Raw genomic sequence first — 11,733 nt, 5'->3', positions numbered from 1 at the left:
ACAAATCTTTAATCATAACAAAAAAGAAAACATGTCAATGATATTTATATATATAAAAAAATTCATCATAATACATACTCCGTACATCATATGTGAGTTCTCCATAATATACACAATACACGGGATAAACTTTTATTTGAAGACGGAAAGACCGAAGAAGTATCGGTGACCGATAGCGATACCAAGTGCGAAAGAAAGAAAGCAAATAAAACGGCAAGATGCGCGCCTATTTAACTACACAAGTACGGAATAGTAAATTGGGTCACATTATATATCCACGACATTTTACTGTTTTCATTTATTCTCCCAAAAATATAATGGACCATTTCCTGCAAAAAAATTAAATTCCTCAAAAAATAAAATCAAACAACAATAAATTCTTCCTGGCTTTTTCTCTTCCTCCTTTTTACTGTCACTCTTTCTCAGTCTTCCATTTTCAGCCACTTTCTCTCTCCTCTTCACTTTTATAAATTTATTTATTTTCGCTGCCATTTTTAGGTGGCAAAGCTTTTTCATGGTTGAATCCTTGAAATGTGACAAATTCTTCCAAATCCTACCATCAATTTCATCGAAGAAGACGAAGACGAAGTTGCAGAGGAAATTAGGGTTTGCAATTGAAGAAATTGAGCGATATAATGCCTTTAAATAGGCATCAAATTAGGAATGAGTATAGTTTAGCGGATCCAGAGTTGTATAAAGTTGCTGATAAAGATGATTCTGAAGCTCTGCTTGAAGGTGTTGCCATGGCTGGTCTTGTTGGTGTTCTTCGCCAGCTCGGTGACTTAGCTGAGTATGTTCTTTTCAATTTTTGAATGTGATTAGGGTTTCAATTTTTGATTGATTTGGTGAAAATTGTTTGTTATGGCGTGAATTTGAATTTAATCAATTGTTGAGATCTGCTTCAGCTGGATTAATTAAGATTATGCTTAACATTGACTCATAATGCAATTTTTGCGGAATTTCCTGAATTAGATATTGTTTGGTTTTCAAGTATTTAATTTCACTTTTTATTTTTGATTTTTGGATTAAGCTTTACATTGACTTAAAATGACTTAAAATGCAAATTTTGCGGAATTTTGCCTGAATTAGATGTTGTTTGAATTTGAAGTATTTATTTTCACTTTTTTTTGGCTGTTAATGGAAGTGTTTAGATTTTATTGTTAGTGATATTAAATTGCAGGAAGATATTATGTGAATTTGATGCTTATCAGATTTGTTGATTGTGATGTTAAGCGAGAAATGATAATTTCATCAAACTCTTGCCTTATTTCCTGAATTAGAAAACGAAAGGAAACATGGGGAAGGGCCGAAGGGGGTATGTGTTGTACGTTTTGAAATTGTTTGCTACCTGTTGGATTTTATTGGAACCGATTAGTGGTTGGCTGTTTGATTTGGTCCCGAGTAGCGGACTGGGCATTACACAATGCTTTGTTGTTTTTTTCTAGGATAAGTGATCCAAGGTGGGGGATTTTGTGGCCAATAGGGAGTAAACTTGAGCTACATTTTAACTATGATACCTGTAGCATATGACGAAGGGGCGGCCTATTCTGGAATGGGAAAAAGGCTTAGCTCAAGTAATTTTGAAGGGAATAATAAAGGTCCTTTACTTTAGCACCCCTAGAAAAAAAAATGACTAATAGCTAACTTGATGTTGATTTGCATCCTTACTGTAACGACATGGATCAATAATATGATTAAGCTCCATATGAGCTTTTGTTTTATCTAAATCTGATAGACTTTTAGAGAAAGAATCTCCTTTCATCTGGCTAAGAACCAATAAATGCTTAAAATATGAAATTAAAAGGTGCAGAAAAGCAAGCATGAAGCAGGCTGGAAATCTAGAGGCAGGCAAAGGTCTAAACAGCCGTGGGAAGCTATAGAATAGAAAAATTATTAAAAAAAAGAACAAAAGATCATCTTGGAAAATTTCATAATCCAATGAGCCAATGAGGAGGAGATGTTGAATTACGCTACTCATTGTACTCTGGCCAAAGTTCTTGCTCCTAAATTCCTAATTACTGTAATCCTCTCTGTTTTTGTAGAGTTCCTATGAAGCTTTATTCTCCTAAGTGTATTACACGCTTAACCTTATTAATCCCAGTAGGCCGTCTAAATATAGTTATGATATATACTTTCTATTGTGATTTTGCATACTAAGACATTCCTAGTCATCATGATGTGGTTGTAAGCTGTATACTCTGGTTGTTGCCAATTTAGCATTAACAGTTCTTTTGGATTAGGGTTCTTTAAGTGTGTAGACATTATAGTAAATGTTTTATGGGAAGATGTAAGCCAAACACACCCAAGTGCCCAAGTGAAGCAATTTGAAGGCTGTGGTTATTTGCATCCTAATTTCTTAGTGGGCTAAAAAAATGCCAATAAATACTCAGTTTCAGAAATTAATGTTGTTGAACAAGCTTAATGACAACAATAGATAAGTAAACGAAAGGTTTTGTACCTCGGTGAAAAGATGAGAAGTATGTGATGATTTTGTCCCAAGTATATAGAATGGCAATTAAAAGTTGGATGTATACGGTTTGAAAATGACCTTTCTCATCTTGTGCCATTAGCTATTAGAGGATATTATCATATTAATGTTGATCAACTTGAATGACAATGGTAGGTTAATAAATTAGCTAAAGGGCATTGGTGTAAAGATTTGAAGGATGCAATGATTTGTTTGTTAAACCTTGCAAAGATTGTCAGTATAGACTTGAATATGTCTTGATGTGTAGTTTGAAACCTTGAGATGCAACCTTTCCTTCTTCGGCTATTAGAGAATATTGCTGTCTGATAAATAATATTTATAAGCCTACATTGACTGTTGAGAAAGATTAATTGATTTATGTTTTTCAAAGTTACATGCTTTCTTTGTTGGACAACATTAAAAATGTGCTATCAAGCTAGGGGAACATCATTTAAACTCTGTCTTTTGTTTTTCTGCCTGTCCACAACATTAATCATTGTGGAACTGTTTTGTCTTATATGAGATTATAATTAACCAATCTTACTGAGAGAATATAAGGCATTGAGCTCCCAATACATCTGCATAACGGAAAGTCCAAATGTCAAACCATGATTCCCCATGACATTTTGGAACAAACACAGATCAATGACCATATAAAGAGTTACGAGTAATAGTTTAGAGATAAAGGATCGTGTGATGCATCTACATCTAGGAAGATTTTCATTTTATTCCTTTTCCCTTTGAGGGGTCAATCTTTGAATTTTGTGGTCGTTTGGTTAACATAGGAAATGAAAATTCCCATGAACTTCTAATTTATGGGAATTAAATTCCACAATCAAATTCATGGGAATTTCTTAAAGCAGTTTGGTTAGTAATGAGGGAAATAAATTCCCATAGAAATTTCAACTTACCTAGTGGGGACTAGTAAGTAAATTTCTACATTTTGTGGGAACTAAAAATTCCTAGGAAGCTCTACTTCCCCCATTTCACCAAATTTTATTCAAACAAACAACTTACGCATTTTGCAATTCCTAAGAACTCTCCTAATTCCCATGTTTATACAAACCAAACAACATCTTTATGTATCAAATTTATTGTTCTCATAATTTGCTGCAAGAGATGTTTCCCTGATTACTTGTGTCTTCTGATTTAAAAAGGTTTGCTGCTGAAATATTCCATGACTTGCATGAAGAAGTTATGGCTACCTCTGCTAGAGGTCATGGTCTGATAGTTCGTGTCCAGCAACTGGAAGCTGAATTTCCTTCAATTGAAAGGACACTCCTCTCCCAAACTAGCCATACAGCGTTTCTCTACAACACAGGTGGGAATTTTATCAAGCGTGCATTTCTTATGGAAGATGCCTGTTTTTATTGTTGTTTAACTTAGTAGTAAATTTGTTTGATGAATATACAATTAGTGTCAGGTTTAACACTCTTTGTTTGACAATCAAGGGTCTAAAGGAAATTTTTATTTCGTGGTCGGTCAAGGGCCTGCTCTACTCACTTTATTATATGTTGTTGCCTTGTTGGGCTGATGGCCTGATTAAAGATACCATGGTTTGATAATATTTTAAAAGCTCTACCCCATTTGTTTCAACCTTTTGCAAGTATTGTAAGTTGTAACTCACAAAAAAAAAAAGGTTTCGCTCATTTCTTTTCTTGCATCACTTTGGTAAATCTTGTCCTGTAGGCCTGAATTCGGTTCATTTTTTGATAATTTGGATGCCTATATGCTGTCTTCTGGCAATCCGGTCTGGATTGTACAACGTTTACTTAGGCATTTTCAACCCGCAGGATGAAATTAGTGTATCTTATATACAGAGGATTTACAAATTTTAATCTGAATTTGTTGTTTAAAAAACTTTTAACAGTGAAACTTCCCTTGGATTTTAGAGTAGTGAAAGCTGTTAATTCTCTGATAACAGTTATTGCATGGGCTTTTGTCCTGCACTTTAACATATGTATGTGGCAGGCGTTGACTGGCATCCTAATCTCCGTATGGATCAGAGTGTGGTTACTCGAGAAGACTTACCTCGATTTGTTATGGATTCTTACGAGGAGTGTAGGGGTCCTCCTCGTCTCTTCCTTCTTGACAAGTAGGTTTCTTTTATTTTGATAACTATGTATCTCCACACAGAATGATATGTTATTAGTTGATGATGTTGATGGCTTAATATGTTGCAGGTTTGATGTTGCGGGTGCCGGTGCGTGTTTGAAGCGCTTCACTGACCCATCATTCTTTAAGATGGAATCAGCATCTTTGACTGGTAGAAAATTAGGACAGAGGGATAAGAAAACTCGAAGAGTAAAGGTACAATGATACACGCTAATATGCTAAGAAACTTCTTATGTGGCTTGTGTGTGTGTGTGTGTGTGTGTGTGTGAGAGAGAGAGAGAGAGAGAGAGAGAGAGAGAGAGAGAGAGAGAGAGAGAGAGAGAGAGACTGTGTGTGTGTGGTGCGCGCACACGCGTGCGTGTTTGTGTGTGTGCATGCGTGTGCCCGTGTGATGCATGTGTGTGTGTGTGCGTGTGCGTGTGTGTTTATAAATTAGAGTAGCTGCAACGATAACAATAACAAGTGATCTGAGTTGTGGCTTATGGTGATGACAAAGGCCTAGAAATATATATTTACAGCATGGTAATGAAAGGATGTTGACTTTATATGCAATATCAGTTGCCAGTTCCTGCTAAAGGGAGACAAAAGTGAACTGGGTGGGTAAATTAGTGTATCCGTTTCACTTACAGCTCCTCTGTTGCACTTACACCTCTTTATATTTATGTTATATATAGTATCATTCTAAAATAGTTGTGTAGTTCTGTGCCTGGTGGTCGGAAGGGGATAAATATTGATATGACCGAATGGGTTGGTGTGCACTGCTAGTGATCATTCTGTTTGCTATAAAACTTGGTGTTTAATGTTACTACTTGTTATCAATAGACCTGTGTCATTAGCATATTACGACTTGTACCTATTAATAGCTCCAGTTGCTATTGATATCTATTATGAAGTATTGGTGCTTAATATTACTTGGCGCTCTTCTCTTATATGTTTGACCTAATTTGGGTTTATGTTATTAGTTTATTGTTGACTCTCTTGGAATTCGATAATCTGCGAGTACAAAAAAATGGTGGCATGCTGGCAACTTTCTCTATTTTGAATATTGATTTGAGATATAATTTTGAAAATGGGCAGTTTGCTGCTGTGTTAGGTTTTGCCCCTTGGCATATACCTTCTAGCTTCTAAAGACTTTTTTCAGCACCACCTTGACTGTATTGGTTTATACTTAACTTGATTAATCTTTGGTTTCTCTTCTGTTTGGATGTGTAGTTTTATTACTACTACTTTGAGACTGTAACGTAAATTTTTATTTCCAAGCTTGTGAACTCCATGTATATGTAAAATTCTGTCCTAATGTTGTCTTTTTGGCCGTGTTTCAGAAGAGAGGACCGCGATGGAGAAACGGAGATACTCCAGAATCCTATCCGTCATCACATGCCAAGTATGAAGCCTTCGTTTATTTCGATGTTTCAATTCTTTTTCTTACATACTTTAAAGATTGCTAACTGATAAACGTTAACATATGAATTTTGCTAGTGCAGACTGCATCAGCTGTTTCTGGAAGAGCGTATTGAGAGTGGTATTAATGATCCAGCGCGTCGTGTAAAATTGAAGAAGAGGCAGTTTACTGGATCTCTTTTCGAGCAGGATAATGTGAAAAGTTACATGGAAAAGTTTTTGGATACTAGTCCACAGGAGCAAAAAATTCTTCATGAAATATGTATTGACCCTCTAGCATTGACATGGAAGTCAGATACTGTTTGTGAAACAGGTCTTGAAATTGTGGAAATTGGTGCAATTAGTCCTGTCAAAGAATCAATAGACACTGACAGAAGCTTTTGCTCCTCACCTGAAGGCAGGGAAATTGTGGCCAAATCATCAATGGGTGGTTTTAATCAGGACAAGTTGAATACATTGAGTGACAATAAACGTGCGGAAGTACCTGGACTCTATCATGAAAGTCATGATAGTAACTTATCAAAAATTTCGAAGGTGGTGAGTAGTGAAGAAATTGCTGATAGAGAAAGCATGTCAGAAGGCAGTGCTGATGGTGCTTGTGATATTGATGATGTTGCTAGTGAGATTGATAATTATGTGGACGCTCTTGCTAATATGGAGTCTGAATTTGAGACAGATTCTGATTGTAAGAAAAATCCACACTATTTGAATGTGGAACCCGTTATGGAAGATTCTGATGGAAGCGAAAAACGGCGGGAGCTCCGTTGTGTATCCTTGGATTCACAATCAATTGGAAACTCCATCACATCTGAAGATGGCGATCGTTTATCCAAGGACAGGGAAAGTTCATGCTCAAATAGTGTGAACACTTTGATGGAGACTACAACTGATCTTGATGTAGCAGTTGCTACTATCCAAGCTTCTAACTCGGATTCTGACAATATGTTATTTGACCATCATTCCACATACGAGGAGATTCTCAGAAAAGAAAGAGAAATGCATGCAGCAGCCAGTATTGCTCATGCCGCAGTTGATGACATATTGAAGAGTGAGGAGGAGTCTGGTGAAGCTTTGAATACTTCTTCTCTTGCTGATTCTAATAAGAAGATTCTTCCTGTAGATGTGAAAGCTAATTTAGTAGATGATCCCTTGCCATGCCCAGAATCAGAAGTCTCTGCAAATCTTGATGTTGATTTGGGAGAAATGGATCAAGGACGTACAAATCAAATTGATATCTTGCATTCCCATAGAACATTTTCTGACACTTCTGAGGATAGTGGGCATTTTGTCAGTGTGGAACCTTCAGTTCATGATAAGGATGGTCCGCATTGTAGTGTACATTGTGAGGCATCAGGGGGTTTGTTAAATAACTCGGATGGCTTGGTACATTTGCCTGAAACAGACTCCCATGATGCGGCTGGTTCATTGGTCGAAGGACACGATATGGATTTCGGAGCAGCAGAATTAAATGCTTGTTCAGACATTGGATCATCTGGTAAACACTCTCCTGTTTCCGTTCCTATGTATCAAGAAAAAACTAAGTCCATCATTATGGCCCATGAAGAAGATTGTACTCCATCAACTGGAAAAAACTCAAAAGATTTATGCTCTGCCACAGATTCTACTGCGAGTTTTGGTTTTCACGAGCTGCTCCCTGGAACAAAGAATTCCGGCCATGCATCTCTTGGTTCTTCTGCGGAAAATCTTCCATGTTCCTGGGAAGATACTAGTATGGAAGATGATATTGCTGTGAGTAAAGAAATAGTATCTTTTGCTCTGCATGGTTGCCGAGCTGAAAACTTGCCTGGCATGTCCAATCAGCTACACACTAGCGCACGAGAATTTCCACCTGGTGAGATTACTGAGGCAGCTAAACTCGCTAATTGTGGCTCTTTTGAAGCTGATGCAGCTGTTGTGTCTTCCAGGGATGACTCAAATAGTGAGATTTCTTGGTCCGCTGATAATATCTTGCAGGACTCTTTCAAGGTGGGAAAGCCATCCCCTGTTCTAGATCCTCTGGAAAAGCAATGCGAATGGCTGAAAATGCCCTTAGAGGCAACTGATAGTACTCTACTGGAGCTTTGCCCAGATGAAGCTTGTGAGGTATATTCTGGTAATGATACTGGATACTCTATTTCTGTTGATGGGAATCCAGATAAATCACAAGCCTTTGAGTCAGATACTGTTGTGGATGATCGTGAATCTCAAGCAGCAATTATTCTTGGTGAAGCCAACGTTGATCATGCTCCCGTTGATCCGCATGGTGACAAGGACAAGATCTTTTCTCCTGATGCATCCCCCCTTAACATACCCTGTGAACATAATGATTCTAATGTAGTGGCATCTGAGGATGAGTCACATTCCAATCGTCATGTGGGGAAGGTGGATCATATAGAAACTGTTGCTGATGGTTCCGAACAAGTTGATGTCGTGGATGATTATCATCAAAATGGGTCGACTTTGTCACTACTTCCTGAGAAGCTCCATGAGCCCCCTCTTTTAGTCACCAAGCAATTTCATCAAAATGATGAGGTAGAGCAAAGAAGGCAAATTGATCCTGTTCAAGATGCTTCTGTAACTTCCAATGCCAACATGTGCAACATATCTTCTGCTGATTCTCCCACCTTACATGATGGTTCACTGCCTGAAGATGTCAAGAGTAGTGAGAACTCAGCTGCAGAAGCGAAGGACCTGGATTCACTTGGCCATGCTCTCTTTGAACCCCAATATGTTGAGAGAGAATCAAGCATAGCTGTTCCTGGTTTACATGATGACCAACCTACACTATCAAAAATTTCACCGCAATCAGCTGAGTATATGCTGGACACCTCCAATGTATTGGTGCATGGCAATAATGGCATGCTAAGTAGTGGTGACCAAGCCTCACAGTTGGAGAACTCTGGTCAGCCCCCTCGAATCAACCTAGAGCCACCATCTCTGCCTCCTTTGCCTCCTATGCAATGGAGACTGGGCAAGTTCCAAAATTCTGCTGCTGCTCCAGCGGGGAGGCCAGTGGTGCAACATACACGTGTTCCAGTCCAAGTTCAACCAATGGGTCTGCCAACTATGCACCATTCCCTTGCTCCAGTACAACCAATACCCCTACCAGCAGTGCACCACACAATAGCTTCTTTCCAACCAGTGACCCTCGCAGCAGGGAATAATACACTTACTTCAATCCCACCGACAATCCTGCCTTTGGCTCCACCAGCAGTGCATTATGCGTTTTCTCCTCTTCAGTCATTGGTCCTACCAACTAGCAATTACAGAACTGAAATCAATTCCCGGTCTCTCACAAATGAGGGACATCTGGGGTATTCAGATGGTTATGTGGCACAGCAAGGAGTCTTTGCCCTGCCAATGCCTGTTGGAGTTTCTGAAGGTTTATTCCAGATTAACACTAGTGCAGTTGGAAGACAAGACAATATACCATCCACAGTCCCTTCTGTATCCACAAATCTGGATGCTTATGTAACACAGCAAGGAATATATACACCGTCAAATCCATTTATGGTTTCTGAAGATTCTGCCCACGCTAAAACAGGTGAAGTTGGAAGACAAGACCATGTACCTATTACGGTCTCTTCTGCCTCAACGTCATTGAATGGCACTCAGATTTCTGAAGATTCCCGTCAGCCTAATGTGGATCCCCCTGAATCCGGATCATTAATTGGCCACTTTTCTGAAAATTCATCTACACTAGAAACAAAAGTGGATACTGAAACTTCTATTCAAAATGAGCTGGTTGGACACAGTCCACAAGTGTCGGAGGAAGTAGCAAATTCTTACTCTCAGCCCCTTGTGGATCAAGCACCCCCAGGTTTGGTGGCTCCTGAGGCGGGAAGAACATGGTCGAGTGAATATGATGAGATTCCATCTTATGCTGATGGCAATATTAATGGAACTCTCCAGAAGAAGCTTCCAAGACCTAGAAATCCTCTCATTGTTGAGGTTGTTTCCATTGACAAAAGCAAGGTCAGTCCTGGAATCGGTGTTATCTTAGATTCTATAGTTTTATCTTGCAAATGCTTCATACACACACACACACACACACATACACTTAGAATGCTGCGTTCTTATATCTCTTATGTTTATGTAGTTGAGAAAGGTTGAGAGGACAAAGCCACCATTGGAATCAAAACCCGAAGAAGGAGAGTCTATTCTGGAGCAAATGCAGTTGAGAAAAGTGGAGAGGGTCAAGCCACCAGTGGAGTCAAAAGAGGAAGGAGGAGAATATTTGGAACAGTTGCAACTGAGAAAGGTGGGAGAAAGGGTAAAACCTCCAGTTGACACAAAAGCTGAAGAGGAATTTTTACCAGAACAGTTGCAGTTAAGAAAAGTTGGAGACAGGGTTAAATCACCAGTTGATCCAAAATCTGAAGAGAGAGAATTTCTATTGGAACAGTTGCAGCTAAGAAAGGTAGGGGTAAAGTCTCAACAAGAGGTTGAGCCTAAAGTTGAAGAAATTAATTCACCAATGGCGCAGTTGAGGAAGGTCCGGGAAAGGGTTAGAGAAGAGCTTGAACTGAAAACTGAAGAAACAGAATCCCCACGAATGTTGCTAAGGAAGGTAACTGAAAGGTCACACCCTCCGGCTGAACCAAAAGCAGAAGAGAGAGACTCATTATTTGAACAAATAAGAAATAAGGTTTGCCCTCAGATTGCATTTCTTAATGTTCATGGTGTTACTTATCCTAAAGCCTAAACATTGCCTTTCCTAATGTTCATGGGTGTTAAGCATCCTGAACATTGTCTAAATACTCTAAAACTAGCAGCTGACTTTTATTTTCTTCCTTTCAGTCGTTCAATTTGAAACCAGCAGTTGCAGCTAGACCCAATATTCAAGGTCCAAGAACAAATTTGAAGGTTGCTGCCATTCTGGAAAAAGCAAGCACTATTCGTCAGGTTTGTCCATGCTCCAAAAATATTTGTAGAATCATTGTTTTGCAGTCAGGCCCATCTATATTTCAGAGTTCTTGCACTTCTTTCACTGTTAAACTGACAAATTTTGAAACAGGCAATGGCTGGAAGTGATGAAGACGGTGATGAAGATAGTTGGAGTGATAGTTGATACAACCACATCCCACTTACCATTGTCAATATGCTAGATGAGACTGTATCAACCTTTAGTACGAAGTACATAGATTCAAGGGTGGTTGTAGTTCGTCCCTTACCCTACATAGATATATGTATAGTGATTTTTTCTTTTGTTTTCCCCTCCCATCTTATAGATACATTATCATATACATACACGAGCAGCCTGGGGTTCTGCGTGCAAGCGCATCTCCAGCCTGCCTTGCTGCACCATTCAATGTTCATATTAATTTGTATCAATGTTTCAAATTTTGGCAATAGGAGTCTGCAATCAGATTGATGTATATTAACGTTGATTTTTGTCCAATCATTTTGGGTTCGTGTATCAACTATGAAGTATTGAACACTGCATAATCCCCCACCCCCATCATTCATTTTTCCCTTTTGTAGGAAAGAGATAGCTTTCCAATTCTGTTTATTCCATTTTTGTATGTTGTATCATTCTTTTTCGAGAAATCGAGGATAAATAGCCCATTTCTATTCTTGTCTTACCTAAATTAATCACTAAATTAAAAAAATAAAAATAAAAACGTGTCAACCATCCCGTCAAAATAAAATAAAATAAAAATGTCAACAATATCATTAGCGCCTGAGGCCCTATTACATTCACTTTACAAAAATTACAATATTTTTTTATTTGTTTTTAAGGAAAAAAA

The 11,733-nt window shown here is 38.4% G+C and overlaps 1 protein-coding gene across 1 annotated transcript; it reads left to right on the top strand.

The window, feature by feature from the left end:
- Window positions 1–203: 203 nt before the first annotated feature.
- On the top strand, window positions 204–11,447 carry LOC110698117 (protein SCAR2-like). Its single transcript, XM_021875523.1, has 9 exons — window positions 204–790; window positions 3,625–3,788; window positions 4,439–4,562; window positions 4,651–4,777; window positions 5,905–5,966; window positions 6,067–9,958; window positions 10,083–10,631; window positions 10,784–10,888; window positions 11,001–11,447. Exons 1-9 carry the CDS (start codon window positions 636–638, stop codon window positions 11,052–11,054), a joined length of 5,232 nt encoding a protein of 1,743 aa, XP_021731215.1. The 5' UTR covers window positions 204–635; the 3' UTR covers window positions 11,055–11,447.
- The last annotated feature ends 286 nt before the right edge of the window (window positions 11,448–11,733 follow it).

Source organism: Chenopodium quinoa, unplaced genomic scaffold, assembly GCF_001683475.1.
Source record: "Chenopodium quinoa cultivar QQ74 unplaced genomic scaffold, ASM168347v1, whole genome shotgun sequence".
NCBI lineage: Eukaryota > Viridiplantae > Streptophyta > Magnoliopsida > Caryophyllales > Amaranthaceae > Chenopodium > Chenopodium quinoa.
Note: the sequence above shows the minus strand (reverse complement) of the source record. Positions and strands in the feature narration are given on the sequence as shown.